The sequence below is a fragment of the Rhinoraja longicauda genome, chromosome 2 (genome assembly GCF_053455715.1).
Source record: "Rhinoraja longicauda isolate Sanriku21f chromosome 2, sRhiLon1.1, whole genome shotgun sequence".
In the NCBI taxonomy this organism is placed as follows: Eukaryota; Metazoa; Chordata; class Chondrichthyes; order Rajiformes; family Arhynchobatidae; genus Rhinoraja; species Rhinoraja longicauda.
Genome location: NC_135954.1, coordinates 96,048,192 through 96,068,367, shown reverse-complemented (window position 1 = coordinate 96,068,367; position 20,176 = coordinate 96,048,192). Strand labels below are relative to the sequence as shown.

General features: G+C 53.5%; 1 protein-coding gene across 5 annotated transcripts in view; it reads right to left on the bottom strand.

The window, feature by feature from the left end:
* The window catches only part of dpp6a (dipeptidyl-peptidase 6a), a 918,316-nt gene that overhangs the window by 83,237 nt on the left and 814,903 nt on the right, over positions 1–20,176 (bottom strand). For all 5 annotated transcript variants that reach the window (XM_078424689.1, XM_078424708.1, XM_078424702.1 and 2 more), the window contains exon 8: positions 19,165–19,285. In XM_078424689.1, coding sequence (XP_078280815.1) covers positions 19,165–19,285 — 121 coding nt within the window. The remainder of the gene's footprint in view (positions 1–19,164; positions 19,286–20,176) is intronic.

The following is a 20,176-nucleotide window of genomic DNA, read 5'->3' as shown; positions in this document are numbered from 1 at the left end:
CTGCCTTACAGCGCTGGAGACCCGGCTTCAATCCCAACCTCGGGTGCTGTCTGTGTGGAGTTTGCACATCCTCCCTGTGACCGACTGGGTTTTCTCCGGGTGCTCCGGTTTCCTCCCACATCCCAAAGACGTGCAGGTATGTACAGTGTGGGTTGATTGGCCCTCTGTAAATCGGCCCTTGTGCGGATGAGAAAGTGGGATAACATGGAACTGCCATGAATGGGTGATCGATGGTCGGTGTGGGCCGAAGTGCCTGTTTCCATGCTGTCTCTCTAAACAACTAAATTAAACTAAACCAAACCTTTAGATATAGTAATGGAAGCATTACTCTCATCTCTTTTTGAGATACAATTGCAGTTGTGAAATGAAATAGCATGTATCCCTTAGAGAGCATCTTTTGCAACCTTTGGACATATAGGCCACTGAATTGTACTTCAGGAGTAGATTGCTCAGCTCGGGCGATACTTGGGATGTCAACTTGCACTCATTAAGACCCCACAAACAGATCATCACCAGATAACATGCCTTCATTTCACAATTACAATATTTAAAATAAAATATTCCAATTGTAAAGTGGAGGCAGATGAACTCATTGCTGCTCAATCCACGCCGAACTGTGCAGAGTGGCGCAGTGGTAGTCACTACCTTGCAGCGCCGGAGACCCAGGTTCGATCCTGACTACAGGTGCTGTCTGTACGTAGTTTGTACGTCCCACCTGTTACCACGTCAGTTTTCCCCAGGTGCTCCGGTTTCCTCCCACACTCCAAAGACAGACAGTTTTGTAGGTTAATTGGTTTTGGTAAAAATTATAAACTGTCCCTCGTGCACAGGACAGTGTGAGTGTGCAGGGCGATTGCTAGTCGGCCACTGCCCTCTGAGGCAGAGAATTCCACAGATTCACAACTCTCTGACTGAAAAAGTTTTTCCTCATCTCAGTTCTAAATGGCCTACCCCTTATTCTTAAACTGTGGCCCCTTGTTCTGGATTCCCCCAACATTGGGAACATGTTTCCTGCCTCTAACGTGTCCAACCCCTTAATAATCTTATACGTTTCGATAAGATCTCCTCTCATCCTTCTAAATTCCAGTGTATACAAGCCTAGTCGCTCCAGTCTTTCAACATATGACAGTCCCGCCATTCCGGGAATCATAAGGACTAATGTTTTTGATTGAGTGATAAATATCGCATTGAGTTCCAATCTTTCTCAAGAGTTTTGCAGTGGCAAGTACCTTATGTGGTCCCCCTTTTCATCTAATTTAGTTTAGTTTAATTTAGAGTGTAGAGACAGGCCCTTTGGCCCACCGAGTGTGTGCTGATCAACGATCACCCTAGTACACTAGTCCTATCCAACACTCTGGGGACAATTTACAGAGGTCAATTAATCTACAAAACTGTACGTCTTTGGAGTGTGGGAGGGAACCAGAGCACCCGGAGAAAACCCACGCGGTCACAGGGAGAACGTACAAACTCTGTACAGACAGCACCTGTAATCAGGATTGAACGTGGGTCTCTGGTGCTGTCAGGCAGCAACTTTACCGCTGCACCTCATGGATTGATGTGCAGGAGTCAGACGATTTCAATGCAAAGTGCAGCATCTCGAATACTCTCATATTTGACCTTGCTAACTGAACATCAGATGACCTCCTGTTGAGACGAAAGATAGAACATTCTAATGGTTCTAAGTGTTTCTCCCATTCATAGAGTTGTACAGCATGGAAACAGGCCCTTCAGCCCAATTTGTCCATGCTGACCAAGAAGCCTATCCAAGCTAATAGCATTTTTTGCATTTGGCCTACATCCCTCACAACATTTTCTATCTATCCTGTTCAAACAATTTTAAATGTTGTAATTGTACCTGCCTCTTCCACTTCCTCTGGCACCTCTTTCCATACATCCACCACCCTCTGCGTGAAAAAGTTGACCCTCAGGTCCTTTTTTAAATCTTTCCCTTCCAACCATAAATCTATGCTCTCTCGTGTTAGACTACCCTACTCTGGGCAAATGAAATGGCTATCTACCCTCGTTATACCCTCCTAATTTAATAACCCTCAATAAGTTCACATTTCTGCTTCTCTTGCTCTGGGGAAAACAGTTCCAACCTTTTCATTTTTTTCCCACAACTCAAGCCCACCAATCCTAGCAACATCCTTGTGAATCTTTTCTGAACCCTCTCTATCTTAAAGACATCCTTCCTTCAGGATGTCGATCAGAACTCCACACAATACTCCAAGTGCGGTCTCACCAAGGTTTATTTTCCTCAACAAGGAGCTATTGTTACAAATTCACAGTTTACAAAGTACTGCATTAATCCAAACTGCTATTCGTGCAGTTTGCAAACATTGACCATCAGATGACAACATTTCCGGCCGTCTCCAATAGACAATAGACAATAGACAATAGGTGCAGGAGGAGGCCATTCGGCCCTTCGAGCCAGCACTGCCATTCAATGTGATCATGGCTGATCATTCTCAATCAGTACCCCGTTACTGCCTTCTCCCCATACCCCCTGACTCCGCTATCCTTAAGAGCTCTATCTAGCTCTCTCTTGAATGCATTCAGAGAATTGGCCTCCACTGCCTTCTGAGGCAGAGAATTCCACAGATTCACAACTCTCTGACTGAAAAAGTTTTTCCTCATCTCCGTTCTAAATGGCCTACCCCTTATTCTTAAACTGTGGCCCCTTGTTCTGGACTCTCCCAACATTGCATTCCTCCACGATGCATTAGAACCCCCGCAGCGACCAGCGTTCACGGAAAGGCCTCTAAAGTCCCCTATCCATTGTCTTGAGTTAAATTCCATCTGTCATTCCTTTGGCCACTTTTCCTGATTGTTTTTGTTATTCCTTGATGGAACAGTCTTGAATGCTTGGATAGAAATGTAATTATTCAGACCTGTTGAAATTCCGAAGATGTATCAGTGCACAAATTGAACATGCAGAATACAAAGTGCTTTAGTGTTTTCATTCCCTTGGCTGCACTTTTCTTAATAAAGGAACACATATATTCCTACACAGAGGTAGGCTGACAAGATGTGTTTGAAGCACAGAACTCATACAAACAGCGAAACGCAAGGTGCTGGAGGGAATGAGCAGACTGTAGGGGCACAGGGATTGGTCCAGAGGGTGCCACGGTATTCTCAAAACTGGACTTAGTCCGAGGGTATCACCAGATCCCGGTTCGCCCTGCAGACATCCCTAAGACCGCCACGATCACCCCGTTCGGGCTTTTTGAGTGGCTGCGGAGGCCTTTCGGCCTCAAAAACGCTGCCCAGGCGTTTCAACGCCTCATGGATCATGTGGGTCGGGGTAGGCCTTTTGTGTTCATATATCTGGACAATATTCTCGTGGCAAGTCGGTCGGCTCACGAACACCGGTCCCACCTGCGCTCCATATTCCAAAGGTTGCAGGACCACGGTCTGATCCTACACCCGTCCAAATGCCAATTCGGACTATCCTCAGTCGATTTCCTGGGCCATCGGATCACACAGGCCGGTGCCGTTCCCTTGCCCGAGAAGGTGGCTGCTATCCGCTCTTTCCCCGCCCCGACACTATCAAAGGGTTACAAGAATTTGTAGGCATGGTGAATTTTTACCACCGATTCGTCCCGGCGGCAGCTCGGATCATGCGCCCCCTTTTCCAATGCCTCGCGGGTAACCCCACCGAGCTCGTGTGGTCCCCTGCTGCCGATGCGGCTTTCGCGGCGGCCAAGCTGGCCCTCGCGAACGCCACCATGCTCGTCCACCCGCGCTCCTCTGCCCCCACCGCCCTCACCGTCGATGCCTCCGGCGTGGCGGTGGGGGGCGTCTTAGAACAGCAGGTTAACGGCCTCTGGCACCCTTTGGCGTTTTTCAGCCGCCAGCCCACTCGCCCCGAAATAGCTTACAGTGCCTTTGATCGGGAACTCCCGACTGGGCCGACCAGCTCCCATGGGTTCTCCTGGGTATCCGCACGGCTCCGAAGCACGATCTCGGAGCTTCCCCGGCAGACCTGGTCTATGGCTCGCCCCTGCGGGTACCAGGCGACGTTCTCCCTCAATGTTCTACCCCCCCTCCCTCCATGCCAGCACTCTTAGCTTCACTCCGAGCGCGGGTGGGGTCCCTGGCCCCGGTCCCTGTTTCTCGTCATGGGGATCCCCCTTCACATGTCCCGCCGGCCTTGGGCGACTGCGCGTTTGTGTTCCGACGCATCGATGCCCACCGTCCCCCGTTCCGGCCAGTTTACCAGGGTCCGTTCAGGGTAGTGAAGAAAGGCACAGTCACCTTCACGTTGGAAGTGGGGACACGACAGGAGGTCGTCTCGGTGTCCCGCCTCAAGCCTGCCTATTTGGACCCAGACCAGCCCGTCACAGCGGCTCAACCTCCTCGCCGGGGCCGACCTCCGGCCGCGGCTCCCGTACAGCAGTTTTCCCCCTCGCTGCCCCCGTTCGGGACTCCTCTTCCCCCGGTCGCCTTGCCACTGCCGCCTCCGGCTCGGTCAGTTCCCCCTCCTCCCGCGGTGCCGGCTTCCCCGTCCCCACCCCCGGTGGGGCCTCCCTCTCCTCTCCACACCCGCTCCGGTCGGGTGGTCCGGGCACCTGCCCGGTACCGCGCCGAGGGTTCTGGGGGGGGTCATGTAGGGGCACAGGGATTGGTCCAGACCATCGAACCCTCTGATTGGTAGAAGAGGTGAGGTGGTGCGCAGGTAAAGGTACCGAGCAGTCTGGTTTAGAACTCCGAGAGAGACAGTAAGATTTATGGTTGTCTGTCGGTTAGTGCGTTGGTTGTCACGGTTGTTAATCTATCTATCTATATACTACTAAAACTCTGCGGTCCAACATTCCGTATGTATGTATGTATATGTGTATGTACGGAAGATTCCGAAGAATTTCTGTCCATAACTTACAAACCCTACTCCTCCCTGAAGGTACACCAAAGCGCTACGATTTTTGTACCGCCATATTCACCATTAACGTGGGCAACTATTGTAAGTACTTTCGTTCAAATTGAAGTTACCTTTTTAAAGCTAGAGAGATATTAAAGTTTAAATTTTCATTTCTAACCCTTTTCTTGAAGGGGCTTCAGCGCGTGATGTCACAATGGCACCCGTGCACCAATCAGAGATCAGCTCGGTTTTAAATTTACATCTTCAGCTTGTGACGTCACAATGCTTGTGTGAGATTGTTGCAACATTGTTGCGAAAGGCAACTGCCAGTTTTTTAAAGTTGTGCAAGTCACTTAACATACACAGATCAGCATGGGGCCCCTATTCCCTCCCTCCCCCCCCCTTCTCCCCTCAACCCCTTCCTCCCCACTCCTTCCCACCTCCATCCCCACTCCCTCCCCCCCTCCCTCCCCCCTCAATCCCAACCTCCATCACCACTCAGCCCCTAACTCCCCCCCTCCCTCCTTCCCTCCATCCCACCCTCCCCCACTCCCTCCCCCCTCCCTCCACCATTCCATCCCTCTCCCCCTCCCCCCTCCTTCCACCCTCCCTCCCCCCCTCCCGGTTACAATGGAAACTATACGGGGACGGGCCCAACGGGGAAAGAGGGGTACTGGGAAAAGGGGAGGTCCCACTTCCCCCCTCAACCCCTTCCTCCCCCCTCCTTCCCACCTCAATCCCCACTCCCTCCCCCCTCCCTCCCCCCTCAATCCCAACCTCCATCACCACTCAGCCCCTAACTCCCCCGCTCCCTCCTTCCCTCCATCCCACCCTCCCCCACTCCCTCCCCCCTCCCTCCACCATTCCATCCCTCTCCCCCTCCCCCCTCCTTCCACCCTCCCTCCCCACTCCCGGTTACAATGGAAACCCTACGGGGACGGGCCCAACGGGGAAAGAGGGGTACTGGGAAAAGGGGAGGTCCCCCTTCCCCCCTCAACCCCTTCATCCCCCCTCCTTCCCACCTCCATCCCCACTCCCTCCCCCCCTCCTCCCCAACTCCCTCCCCCCTAACTCCCCCCTCCCTCCTTCCCTCCATCCCTCCCTCCCCCAATCCCTCCCCCTCCCTCCACCCTTCCATCCCTCTCCCCCTCCCCCCTCCTTCCACCCTCTCTCCCCCCTCCCGGTTACAATTGAAACCCTACGAGGACGGGCCCAACGGGGAAAGAGGGGTACTGGGAAAAGGGGAGGTCCCCCTCACTACCCCCTTCCCCCTCCCCTCCCCCCTTCCCCTCCCTCCCCCTCCCCCCTCCCTCCCCTCCCCCTCCCTCCCCTCCCCTCCTCCCTCCACCCCTCCCTCCTCCCTCCCTCCCCCTTCCCTCCCTCCCCTCCTCACGGTTACAATGGAAACCCTACGAGGACGGGCCCAACGGGGAAAGAGGGGTACTGGGAAAAGGGGAGATCCCCCTCCCTCCCCCTTCCCCCCTCTCCCCCTTACCTCCCCCCCTCCCTCCCCTCTCCCTCCCTCCTCCCCCCTTCCCCCCTCCCCCCCTCCCCTCCCCCTCCCCTCCTCCCTCCACACCTCCCTCCTCCCTCCCTCCCTCCCCCTTCCCTCCCTCCCCTCCTCCCGGTTACAATGGAAACCCTACGAGGACGGGCCCAATGGTGAAAGAGGGGTACTGGGAAAATGGGAGGTTCCCCTCCCTCCCCCCTCCCTCCCTTCTCCCTCCCCCCCTCCCTCCCCCTCCCCTTCCCCCCTCCCTCCCCTTCCCCCCTCCCCCCTCCCTACCCCTCCCCCCTACCCCCTTCCCTCCCCTCTCCCTCCTCCCTTCCCCCCTCCCCTCCCCCTCCCCTCCCCCTCCCCTCCCCCCTCCACACCTCCCTACTCCCTCCCTCGAAAAGCAACTGACAGAAGCACTAAGTAGCCGCGAATGTTTCAAAACCAGCACTTAACCGCGAATGTTTTTTTAAAAAGCACTTAACCGCGAATGTTTCAAAACAAGCAATTAAAAAGCACTTTTTTTAAAAAAGTATTTTTTTTTATTCCAAGAGAATGGGGGGGGGGTCTGAGAATGGGGACTGGGTAGGGGGACAACAGGGGTCGTTGCGGTGGGGGCTTGGTGGTGGGGGAAAGAGGGGTACTGGGAAAAGGGGAGGTCCCACTTCCCCCTCAACCTCTTCCTCCCCCCTCCTTCCCACCTCCATCCCGACTCTCTCCCCCCTCAATCCCAACCTCCATCACCACTCAGCCCCTAACTCACCCCTCCCTCCTTCCCTCCATCCGACCCTCCCCCACTCCCTCCCCCCCTCCCTCCACCCTTCCACCCCTCTCCCCCTCCTTCCACCCTCCCTCCCCCCCTCCCGGTTACAATGGAAACCCTACGGGGACGGGCCCAACGGTGAAAGAGGGGTACTGGGAAAAGGGGAGTTCCCCCTCCCTCCCCTCCTCCCTCCCCTCCCCCCTACCCCTCTTCCCCCCTCCCCCTCCCCTCCCTCACCCTCCCCTCCTCCCTCCACACCTCCCTCCTCCCTCCCTCCCCCCTCCCGGTTACAATGGAAACCCTACGAGGACGGGCCCAACGGGGAAAGAGGAGTACTGGGAAAAGGGGAGGTCCCCCTCCCTCCCCCCTTCCCGCTCCCCTCCCCCCTCCCCTCTCCCTCCCCCTCCCCCCTACCCCCCTCCCTCCCCTCCCCCCTCCCTCCCCTCCCCTCCTCCCTCCACACCTCCCTCCTCCCTCCCTCCCCCTTCCCGCCCTCCCGTCCTCCCGGTTACAATGGAAACCCTACGAGGACGGGCCCAACGGGGAAAGAGGGGTACTGGGAAAAGGGGAGGTCCCCCTCCCTCCCTCCCCCCTACCCACCTCCCTCCCCTCTCCCTCCCCCCTTCCCTCCTCCCTTCCCCCCTCCCCCCTCCCATCCCCCCCTCTCCCCCCTCCCTCCCCCCTACCCCCCTCCCTCCCCTCTCCCTCCCCCCTTCCCCCCTCCCCCCTCCCCTCCCTCCCCTCCTCCCTCCCCCTTCCCTCCCCTAACCCTCCCCCTTTCCTCCCCTCCCGGTTACAATGGAAACCCTACGAGGACGGGCCCAACGGGCCCACTCGGTCTAGTATACTACTAAAACTCTGCGGTCCAACATTCCGTATGTATGTATGTATATGTGTATGTACGGAAGATTCCGAAGAGTTTCTGTCCATAACTTACAAACCCTACTCCTCCCAGACGGTACACCAAAGCGCTACGATTTTTGAACCGCCATATTCACCATTAACGTGGGCAACTATTGTAAGTACTTTCGTTCAAATTGAAGCTACCTTTTTAAAGCTAGAGCGATATTAAAGTTTAAATTTTCATTTCTAACCCTTTTCTTGAAGGGGCTTCAGCGCGTGATGTCACAATGGCACCCGTGCACCAATGAGAGATCAGCTCGGTTTTAAATTTACATCTTCAGCCTGTGACGTCACAATGTTTGTGTGAGATTGTTGCAACATTGTTGCGAAAAGCAACTGCCAGTTTTTTAAAGTTGTGCAAGTCACTTAACATACACAGATCAGCATGGGGCCCCTATTCCCTCCCTCCCCCCTTCCCCCCTCAACCCCTTCCTCCCCACTCCTTCCCACCTCCATCCCCACTCCCTCCCCCCCTCCTCCCCAACTCCCTCCCCACCTCCCTCACCCCTCCTCCCCTAACTCCCCCCCCTCCCTCCTTCCCTCCATCCTCCCCCCCATCCCTCCACCCTTCCATCCCTCTCCCCCTCCCCCCTCCTTCCACCCTCCCTCCCCCCCCTTCTGGTTACAAAGGAAACCCTACGGGGACGGGCCCAACGGGGAAAGAGGGGTACTGGGAAAAGGGGAGGTCCCCCTCCCTCCCCTTCCCCCCTCCCCTTCCCCCCTCCCCTTCCCCCTCCCCCTCCCCCCTCCACACCTCCCTCCTCCCTCCCTCCCCTCCTCCCGGTTACAATGGAAACCCTACGAGGACGGGCCCAACGGGGAAAGAGGGGTACTGGGAAAAGGGGAGGTTCCACTTCCCCCCTCAACCCCTTCCTCCCCCCTCCTTCCCACCTCCATCCCCACTCGCTCCCCCCCTCCCTCCCCCCTCAATCCCAACCTCCATCACCACTCAGCCCCTAACTCCCCCCCTCCCTCCTTCCCTCCATCCCACCCTCCCCCACTCCCTGCCCCCTCCCTCCACCCTTCCATCCCTCTCCCCCTCCCACCTCCTTCCACCCTCCCTCCCCCCCTCCCGGTTACAATGGAAACCCTACGGGGACGAGCCCAACGGGGAAAGAGGGGTACTGGGAAAAGGGGAGATCCCCCTCCCTCCCCTCCCCCTACCCCCTTCCCCCCTCCCCTTCCCCCCTCCCCTCCCCCTCTCCCTCCCCCTCCCCTCCTCCCTCCACACCTCCCTCCTCCCTCCCTCCCCCCCTCCCGGTTACAATGGAAACCCTATGAGGACAGGCCCAACGGGGAAAGAGGGGTACTGGGAAAAGGGGAGGTCCCCCTTCCCCCCTCAACCCCTTCATCCCCCCTCCTTCCCACCTCCATCCCCACTCCCTCCCCCCCTCCTCCCCCTCCCTCCCCAACTCCCTCCCCCCTCCCCCCTAACTCCCCCCTCCCTCCTTCCCTCCCTCCCCAATCCCTCCCCCCCTCCCTCCACCCTTCCATCCCTCTCCCCCCTCCTTCCACCCTCCCTCCCCCCCTCCCGGTTACAATTGAAACCCTACGAGGACGGGCCCAACGGGGAAAGAGGAGTACTGGGAAAAGGGGAGGTCCCCCTCCCTCCCCTCTTCCCCCTCCCCTCCCCCCTCCCCTCTCCCTCCCCCTCCCCCCTACCCCCCTCCCTCCCCTCCCCCCTCCCTCCCCTCCCCTCCTCCCTCCACACCTCCCTCCCTCCCCCTTCCCTCCCTCCCCTCATCCCGGTTACAATGGAAACCCTACGAGGACGGGCCCAACGGGGAAAGAGGGGTACTGGGAAAAGGGGAGGTCCCCCTCCCTCCCTCCCCCCTACCCACCTCCCTCCCCTCTCCCTCCCCCCCTTCCCTCCTCCCTTCCCCCCTCCCCCCTCCCATCCCCCCCTCTCCCCCCTCCCTCCTCCCTACCCCCCTCCCTCCCCTCTCCCTCCCCCCTCCCCCCCTCCCCCCCCCCTCCCTCCCCTCCTCCCTCCCCCTTCCCTCCCCCAACCCTCCCCCTTTCCTCCCCTCCCGGTTACAATGGAAACCCTACGAGGACGGGCCCAACGGGCCCACTCGGTCTAGTATAATACTAAAACTCTGCGGTCCAACATTCCGTATGTATATACGGAAGATTCCGTATGTATATACGGAAGATTCCGAAGATTTCTGTCCATAACTTACAAACCCTGCTCCTCCCAGACGGTACACCAAAGCGCTACGATTTTTGTACCGCCGTATTCACCATTGACATGGGCAACTGTTGTAAGTACTTTCGTTCAAATTGAAGCTACCTTTTTAAAGCTAGAGAGATATTAAAGTTTAAATTTTCATTTCTAACACTTTTCTTGAAGGGTCCAAACCCTACTCCTCCCAGACGGTACACCAAAGCGCTACGATTTTTGTACCGCCGTATTCACCATTAACATGGGCAACTATTGTAAGTACTTTCGTTCAAATTGAAGCTACCTTTTTAAAGCTAGAGAGATATTAAAGTATAAATTTTCATTTCTAACCCTTTTCTTGAAGGGGCTTCAGTGCGTGATGTCACAATGGCACCCGTGCACCAATGAGAGATCAGCTCGGTTTTAAATTTACATCTTCAGCTTGTGACGTCACAATGCTTGTGTGAGATTGTTGCAACATTGTTGCGAAAAGCAACTGCCAGTTTTTTAAAGTTGTGCAAGTCACTTAACATACACAGATCAGCATGGGGCCCCTATTCCCTCCCTCCCCCCCTTCCCCCCTCACCCCTTCCTCCCCACTCCTTCCCACCTCCATCCCCACTCCCTCCCCCCCTCCTCCCCAACTCCCTCCCCACCTCCCTCACCCCTCCTCCCCTAACTCCCCCCCCCTCCCTCCTTCCCTCCATCCTCCCCCCCTCCCTCCACCCTTCCATCCCTCTCCCCCTCCCCCCTCCTTCCACCCTCCCTCCCCCCCTTCTGGTTACAAAGGAAACCCTACGGGGACGGGCCCAACGGGGAAAGAGGGGTACTGGGAAAAGGGGAGGTCCCCCTCCCTCCCCTTCCCCCCTCCCCTCCCCCCTCCCCCTCCCCCCTAACCCTCTCCCTCCCCCTCCCCTCCCCCCCTCCCCTCCTCCCTCCACACCTCCTCCTCCCTCCCTCCCCTCCTCCCGGTTACAATGGAAACCCTACGAGGACGGGCCCAACGGGGAAAGAGGGGTACTGGGAAAAGGGGAGGTCCCCCTCCCTCCCCCCTTCCCCCATCCCATCCCCCCTCCCTCCCCTCTCCCTCCCCCCGTTCCCCCTCCCCTTCCCCCCTCCCTCCACACCTCTCTCCTCCCTCCCTCCCCTTCCCTCCCTCCCATCCTCCCAATGCTTGTTTGAGATGGGTGCTACATTGTTTCGAAAAGCACCACTAACAGATCGCAGTGAGAAGCACTATGTGACCGTGAATGTTTCAAAACAAGCACTTAAAAAGCACTTATCTTTTTTTAAAGTATTTTTTTTTATTGCAAGTCACTTAACATACACAGATCAGCATTGGGCCCCTATGCTCGTGGGCCACCGGGGCAAGTGTTTCGAAAAAAGCACTGAGAGTGTGTCTGGGGGAGAGAGAGAATGGGGGGGGGGGGGGTCTGAGAATGGGGACTGGGGAGGGGGACAACAGGGGTCGTTGCGGAGGGGGCTTGGTGGTGGGGGAAAGAGGGGTACTGGGAAAAGGAGAGGTCCCACTTCCCCCCTCAACCCCTTCCTCCCCCCTCCTTCCCACCTCCATCCCCACTCCCTCCCCCCTCCCTCCCCCCTCAATCCCAACCTCCTTCACCACTCAGCCCCTAACTCCCCCCCTCCCTCCTTCCCTCCATCCCACCCTCCCCCACTCCCTCCCCCCTCCCTCCACCATTCCATCCCTCTCCCCCTCCCCCCTCCTTCCACCCTCCCTCCCCTCCTCCCGGTTACAATGGAAACCCTACGAGGACGGGCCCAATGGGGAAAGAGGGGTACTGGGAAAATGGGAGGTTCCCCTCCCTCCCCCCTCACTCCCCCCTCCCTCCCTTCTCCCTCCCCCCCTCCCTCCCCCTCCCCTTCCCCCTCCCTCCCCTTCCCCCCTCCCCCCTCCCTCCCCCTCCCCCCTACCCCCTTCCCTCCCCTCTCCCTCCCCCCCTTCCCCCCTCCCCTCCCCCTCCCTCCCCCTCCCCTCCCCCCTCCACACCTCCCTACTCCCTCCCTCGAAAAGCAACTGACAGAAGCACTAAGTAGCCGCGAATGTTTCAAAACCAGCACTTAACCGCGAATGTTTTTTAAAAAAGCACTTAACCGCGAATGTTTCAAAACAAGCAATTAAAAAGCACTTTTTTTTTTAAAGTATTTTTTTTTATTCCAAGAGAATGGGGGGGGTCTGAGAATGGGGACTGGGGAGGGGGACAACAGGGGTCGTTGCGGTGGGGGCTTGGTGGTGGGAGAAAGAGGGGTACTGGGAAAAGGGGAGGTCCCACTTCCCCCTCAACCTCTTCCTCCCCCCTCCTTCCCACCTCCATCCCCACTCTCTCCCCCCTCAATCCCAACCTCCATCACCACTCAGCCCCTAACTCACCCCTCCCTCCTTCCCTCCATCCGACCCTCCCCCACTCCCTCCCCCCCTCCCTCCACCCTTCCACCCCTCTCCCCCTCCTTCCACCCTCCCTCCCCCCCTCCCGGTTACAATGGAAACCCTACGGGGACGGGCCCAACGGGGAAAGAGGGGTACTGGGAAAAGGGGAGTTCCCCTCCCTCCCCTCCTCCCTCCTCTCCCCCCTACCCCTCTTCCCCCCTCCCCCTCCCCTCCCCCCCTCCCTCCCCCTCCCCTCCTCCCTCCACACCTCCCTCCACACCTCCCTCCTCCCTCCCTCCCCCCCTCCCGGTTACAATGGAAACCCTACGAGGACGGGCCCAACGGGGAAAGAGGAGTACTGGGAAAAGGGGAGGTCCCCCTCCCTCCCCCCTTCCCCCTCCCCTCCCCCATCCCCTCTCCCTCCCCCTCCCTCCCCCTCCCCCCTACCCCCTCCCTCCCCTCCCCCCTCCCTCCCCTCCCCTCCTCCCTCCACACCTCCCTCCTCCCTCCCTCCCCCTTCCCGCCCTCCCCTCCTCCCGGTTACAATGGAAACCCTACGAGGACGGGCCCAACGGGGAAAGAGGGGTACTGGGAAAAGGGGAGGTCCCCCTCCCTCCCTCCCCCCTACCCACCTCCCTCCCCTCTCCCTCCCCCCTTCCCTCCTCCCTTCCCCCCTCCCCTCCCCCCTCCCATCCCCCCCTCTCCCCCCTCCCTCCCCCCTACCCCCCTCCCTCCCCTCTCCCTCCCCCCCTCCCCCCCTCCCTCCCCTCCTCCCTCCCCCTTCCCTCCCCCAACCCTCCCCCTTTCCTCCCCTCCCGGTTACAATGGAAACCCTACGAGGACGGGCCCAACGGGCCCACTCGGTCTAGTCTTACAATAAACGTCTACCTCAACGCACATCACCTATGACGCACATCGCCTATGACTCACCATAAGACAACATTTCAGGTCAGGATCCTTCTTCAGACTGCGTTTAGAAGGATGAGGGGGGACCTCATTGAAACTTACCGATCAGTGAAAGGCTTGGATAGAGTGGATGTATAGACGATGTTTCCACTAGTGGGAGAGTCTAGGACTACAGGTCAGAGCCTCAGAATTAAAGGACTTTCCTTTAGGAAGGAGATGAGGAGGAATTTCTTTAGTCAGAGGGTGGTGAATCTGTGGAATTCTTAGCCACAGAAGGCTGTGGAGGCCAAGTCAGTGGATATTTTTAAGGCAGAGATAGATTCTTGATTCGTACGGGTGTCAGGGGTTATAGGAAGAAGGCAGGAGAATGGGGTTATGAGGGAGAGATAGATCAGCCATGATTGAATGGAAGAGTAGACTTGATGGGTCGAATGGGCTAATTCTGCTACTATCACTTATGATCTTATGAACTTATTACTGATAGAAGGGTCCCGACTCAAAATGTTGCTTACCCGTTCCCTCCACAGATGCTGTTGAGTTCCTCCAGCACTTTGCGTTTTGCTCAGGATTCCAGCATCTGCAGTTTAGTTTTGTTTAGAGATACAGCGCAGAAACAGGCCCTTCGGCCCACCGAGTCTGCTCTGACCAGCGATCCCCGCACATTAACACTACCCCACATCCTTTGTGTCTTCATGCAAGCAGCAAGCAGCCTGTTGCCGCGAAAGCAAAGCTGAGAGCTCTTTTAATCATACCTCAGTAATGGATTCAGTTGTCGTGATCGATGGGAGGTGAATAATTACATTTGTTTTTCTTCGTTTAAGTTGGAAGTGCAATGGACACGGCCCTGCAAGTTGCATTAAAGTCCACGTCGACTGTCTGCAGCTTGAACGAACAATGCAATTGTTGCATTCAGTTTGATCCGTGGGGTTTCAGGTTGTGTGTGGTTTAATGCAGACTCTGCTATGCTGGTTTTCCCGGCAGAATTTCAACTCGGTGCGAGGCATGCTTGGAATACCAAGTCTTTGCTTTCTTTACTTGTTTATATTCCCCGGATCACCATTTTCTTGCGAGAAAAAAATCGCCAATCAATCGCTCTTTGGGTGCTTGTGACCAAGAACTCCCCCAGAAATAATAAAAGCTATAGAGCTTTTCAGTGCATCTCATCAGCTGTCTGCCAAAGCTGCGAGACTTTATAAGCAATCATAAATCATGGATAATACTATTGAAAACACAGTACCCTACCTGTATCTGTGGCTGCTAGAGATAGACATGTTGTGCTGGAGTAACTCAGCGGGTCAGGCTGCATCTCTGGTGAAAAAGGATGATTGACTTTTCGGGTTGGAACCCTTCTTCAAAATTCTTAAGGGATTGGACAGGCTAGATGCATGAAAAATGTTCCCAATGTTGGGGGAGTCCAGAACCAGGGGTCACAGTTTAAGAATATGGGGTAGGCCATTTAGGACTGAGATGAGAAAAACCTTTTCACCCACATAGTTGTGAATCTTGGAATTCTCTGCCACAGAAGGCAGTGGAGGATAATTCACTGGATGTTTTCAAGAGAGAGTTAGATATAGCTCTTGGGGCTAACGGAATCAAGGGATATGGGGAAAAAGCAGGAACGGGGTACTGATTTTGGATGATCAGCCATGATCATATTGAGGCTGGTGCTGGCTTGAAGGGCCGAATGGCCTTCTCCCACACCGATTTTCTCTGTTTCTATGTTTCTATCACAGGTAATGACCTCCCCACATCTAAGTGATCTAAAGGAGGCAATGCCTCAGAAAGGCAGCCGGCATCATTAGAGACCCACATCCTCGCTCACATTTCCCTCCTCCCATCGGCAGTTCCTTTCTACACACTATTGCTGCCATGTCTGGCTCAGTTGAGGTGAGTCAAAAATCAGGAGAGTGTTTAAATGTCATACGCACCGACAATGGAACGATGACATTTGCGTAGAAGCAAGGAACTACAGACGTTGGTTTACAAAAGACACAGGGTTCTGGAGTAGCTCAGCGGGGCAGGCAATCTGAAGAAGGATCCTGACCTATAATGTATCCTATCCATGTTCCCCAGAGATGCTGCCTGACCCACAGAGTTACTCCAGGACTTTGTGTCTTCCAAATAAATTCGTACTTGCAGCAGCAGAACAGGCCTGTTAACATAGTACTCATAGATAACATAATGAACAAACAAAAATAAAGCTCAATAAATTAAAAAAACGCCAATATTAGTGTAAAACAAAACAGAATAAATGCCCAAGTTTCAAGTGTAACCAAGACCGTTCGTAATTCAATGTTTGGTTGGTGTTTGTAGTGGTTGTTCGGAAGAAGCTGTTCTTGAACATGGTCACTGTTTTCAGAATCATATATGTTCTTCCAGGTGGTTGGAATGAAATGGCCAGGGTGGTGACCCGGCTGCCTTTTTGAGGCAGAACCTCCTGTAGATCTCTTCGGTGGGGAAAGCATCTGAGTCAGTAGGTTCGGGATTGCAGAATTTACTTGATTTTCACTTCAGCGAGAACGTTTTAAGGTGAAGTCAACATTTTAGCCCATCAATCCACACTGGCTCTGTAAACCAATCCACGAGACCTCATTTCACCACTCCACCGCTTTATTTATCTCAAGCTCCCAATCAATTCACTTTCGTAATGACTGACCCTCGACTCTCTCACAGGGTGTTGACTTAGAGAGTCATAGAGTCATAGAGTCATGCAGTGTGGAAACAGGCCCTTTGGCCCAACTTGCCCACACTGATCAACATGTCCCACCTGCCTGAATTTGGCCCACATCCCTCTAAACCTGTCCTTTCCATGTACCTGTCTAAATGTTTCTTAAATGTGGCAATACTATCTGCCTCAACCACCTCCAATAGCTCATTCCATACACCCACCACCCTTTGTGTAAAAAGGTTACCTCTCAGGTTCCTATTAAATCTTTCCCCCCTTACCTTAAACCTATGTCCCCTGGTGTAGGAAGGAACTGCAGATGGTGGTTTACACCGAAGATAGACACAAAATGCTGGAGTAACTCAGCGGGACAGGCAGCATCTCTGTTGAAGCTGAGATGGGTCGAGACCCTTCTTCAGACTGAGAGTCGGGGAGAGGGAGACACAGAGATAAGGAAGTGTAAGGTGTGAGAACAAGATATCAAAGGGGATGTCTAGGCCTTTCATGCTTATGTAGGTTTCAATAAAATCCCCCCTCATCTTTCTAAACTCGTGTGAGTACAAGCCCAGAGCCATCAAATGCTCCTCATACGTTAACCCAATCATCTCAGGATCATTCTTGTAAACCTTCTCCAACACCAGATATGGGGCCCAAAACTGCTCACACTATTCCAAATGTTGCCTGACTAGTGCCTTATAAAGCACCAGCAATACATCCTTGCTTTTATGTTTGAGTTCTCTCAAAATGAATGCTAACACTGCATTTGCCTTCCTTACTACCGATTCAACCTGCAAGTTAACCCTTTGGGAATCCTGCAACAGCACACCCAAGTCTCTTTGCACCTCCGATTTCATGAATCCTTTTCCCATTTATAAAATAGTCTATGCCTTTATTCCTCCTGCATTCTTTCAAAGATACTAAATGTGGTGACCTGAGATGGAAGCAATCCTCCAGTTGTGGCCCAATCAGGGGTTTATAAAGGTTCAAACTAACTTCCTTCCGGTTGTACCCAATGCTTCAATGTATGAAGCCCAAGATCGATTGCTCATTGCTGACCTCACTCTATTTTTCGTGCTGCCTTCATAGATCCATGAACGTGAATTCCCTGACCCCACTGTCTCTGCACACCTTTCAGATCTGTGCCCTTGGTTGCATTGCCTTTTCCCATTCCTTTTTCAAAAATGCATCAGCCCTCTCTCCTCTACATTCAATTCTATCTGTGACTCGACTGCACATTTGCTAGTTTGTCTCTGTCTCTTGGTACTGTCCTCGCTATTTATCACACCACCAAGTTTGATATCATCGCCACAGTGTGAAACAGTGCTCTGTTTTCCAAATATCCAACTCATTTATAAATGTCAAAGAAAAAGCAACAGCATAAATCCTTGACATTCATGCAAGAGGGCGGATAGAGACGCTACTCAGTGTCTCTTCTGAAAGGTGACATCTTTGACGGAGCGATTTTGTACACAAGTTTCTGGAGCAGGAAGATCCCAGGACCTTCTGATTTAAAGACAAGAGTGATACCATCTGAAAGGACACGTCATCTACTGCCGTCTACTGAGGTAAGACACAAAATGCTAGAGTAACTCAGCGGATCAGGCAGGATCGCTGGAGAACATGGATAGGGATGTTTTCAAGTCGGGTCCCTTCTTCGTCCACTGAGGTAATTCGGGAAGACCCTTGCATGCTCATTATTTCCAAGTAAATAGTCTAGAACTGATTGAATGACCTTATCAAAATGTTTCCTTATAACCAGAATCAATACCAAATGAAATAAAGGTGGTTCTTCATCTACTGATTCCATCTTCCTGGGCTTCACCAGCCTGGGGAAAAAGGAACTCATGACCTAGACACAAGACGAGGTTTGGTCACCTTGTTATAGTAAAGTTGTTGTTAAGCTGGAAAGAGTGCAGAGAAGATTTACGAGGATGTTGCCAGGACCTGAGGATCTGAGCTATAGGGAGAGGTTGAGCAGGCTAGGACTTTATTCCTTGGAGCGCAGAATGATGAGGGGTGATCTTATCAAAGTGTATAAGATCATAAGAGCAATAGATAGGGTAAATGCACAGTCTTTTACCCAGAGTAGGAGAATCAAGAACCAGAGGACATAAGTGTAAGGTGAGGGGGGGAGGGGGGAGGGGGGGGGGGTGATTTAATAGGAACCTGAGGTGCAACTTTTTTACTTAAAGGGTGGTGGATGTATACAACAAGCTGTCTGTATGAAATTTGTACATTCTCCCTGTGATGGTGTGGGTTTTCTCCGGGTGCTCCGGTTACCTCCCACATTTCAAAGACGCACAGGTTTGTAGGTTAATTGGCTTCTGTAAGTCGTCCCTAGTGTGTAGGATAGAACCAATGTATGGGTGATCATTCGTTATCATGGACTTGGTGAGCCAAAGTAGCTGTTTCCACGCTGAATCTCCAAACTAAACTAAATCCCTCAGCCTCCTGAGCTCCAAGGAACAAAGTTCCAGCCGGCCCGGCCTCTCCCTTTTGGTCATTAAGTGTCCTGGCAACATCGTCGTAAATCTTCTCACCACTCCTCCCAGCTGAATGACATCCTTGCCACAGCAGGGTAACCAGCAATGAACACAATACTCCACGTGGTTTGTATGACTGTAACATAACGAACGTCCCAACATCTGTACTTAAAACCCTGACTGCTTCATTACTATTCACAATGGATGCAGGCATCAGCAAGCAGCTAACAGAATGCAGGTCTGAGTGGATAGCTTACACAGAGTAAATGAATGGGAGAATCAAGATATTATAAACAGTTCAATTAAGACGGGCAGGTTACATCAAACAGAATGTCCACAGACCTCCACATGAGTGCACAGAACAGATGTAAGCCATCTCAACCGTTCTGTTTGATGTGAGGTTTTACATTGTGCATTATCGCAGTTCAGCAGTCCCGATATAAATGATGTGCTCAGACGATTGCATTGGAGATTTTTACTTGTGGGCAGCACAGATGGATCATCAATGACAGCGGTTCATTCAATGGTCACGGTGTCCTACCTTCATACAGCCAGTCACTCAGGCCATTGAAAATCAGCCCTTCCTTCCCAGTTGCTACCAGGCGTATAGCGCGGCTGTTGGCGTTCAGCTGATAGAAGATGTTGTTCTCGAAAATGAAGATCTGTTCAACGAGGAATAAAATGGTGGGATTAGGCCAAGAAAGAAAATCAGGATAACTGAATTCAAGATAATTGAGAACTCCAACTGCAGCTGGGATCTGGAGTAACACTTAGAATTAATCTACGGTCAGTGTTACACCTGATCCTAGCTGCGGTTAGATGTATTATATATCATCGTGTGTCTACAATGGGGCACTTTGTGTTTTGCTCAAGATTCCAGCAACTGCAGTTCCTTGTGTCTAGTTTGAAATCCCTCCTATGAGCATATATACAAAGTTATGTTAGAAGTAGGAATAGCCTCATTAGCCTCAAGCGGAAGAGAGAAGACTTTTTTTTACCTTCCATCACAGTAGACAATAGACAATAGACAATAGGTGCAGGAGGAGGCTATTCGGCCCTTCGAGCCAGCACCGCCATTCAATGTGATCATGGCTGATCATTCTCAATCAGTACCCCGTTCCTGCCTTCTCCCCATACCCACTGACTCCGCTATCCTTAAGAGCTCTATCTAGCTCTCTCTTGAATGCATTCAGAGAATTGGCCTCCACTGCTTTCTGAGGCAGAGAATTCCACAGATTCACAACCCTCTGACTGAAACGTTTTTCCTCATCTCAGTTCTAAATGGCCTACCCCTTATTCTTAAACTGTGGCCCCTTGTTCTGGACTCCCCCAACATTGGGAACATGTTTCCTGCCTCTAACGTGTCCAACCCCTTAATAATCTTATATGTTTCGATAAGATCCCTCTCATCCGTCTAAATTCCAGTGTATACAAGCCTAGTCGCTCCAGTCTTTCAACATAGGACAGTCCCGCCATTCAAGGAATTAACCTAGTAAACCTACGCTGCACGCCCTCAATAGCAAGAATATCCTTCCTCAAATTTGGAGACCAAA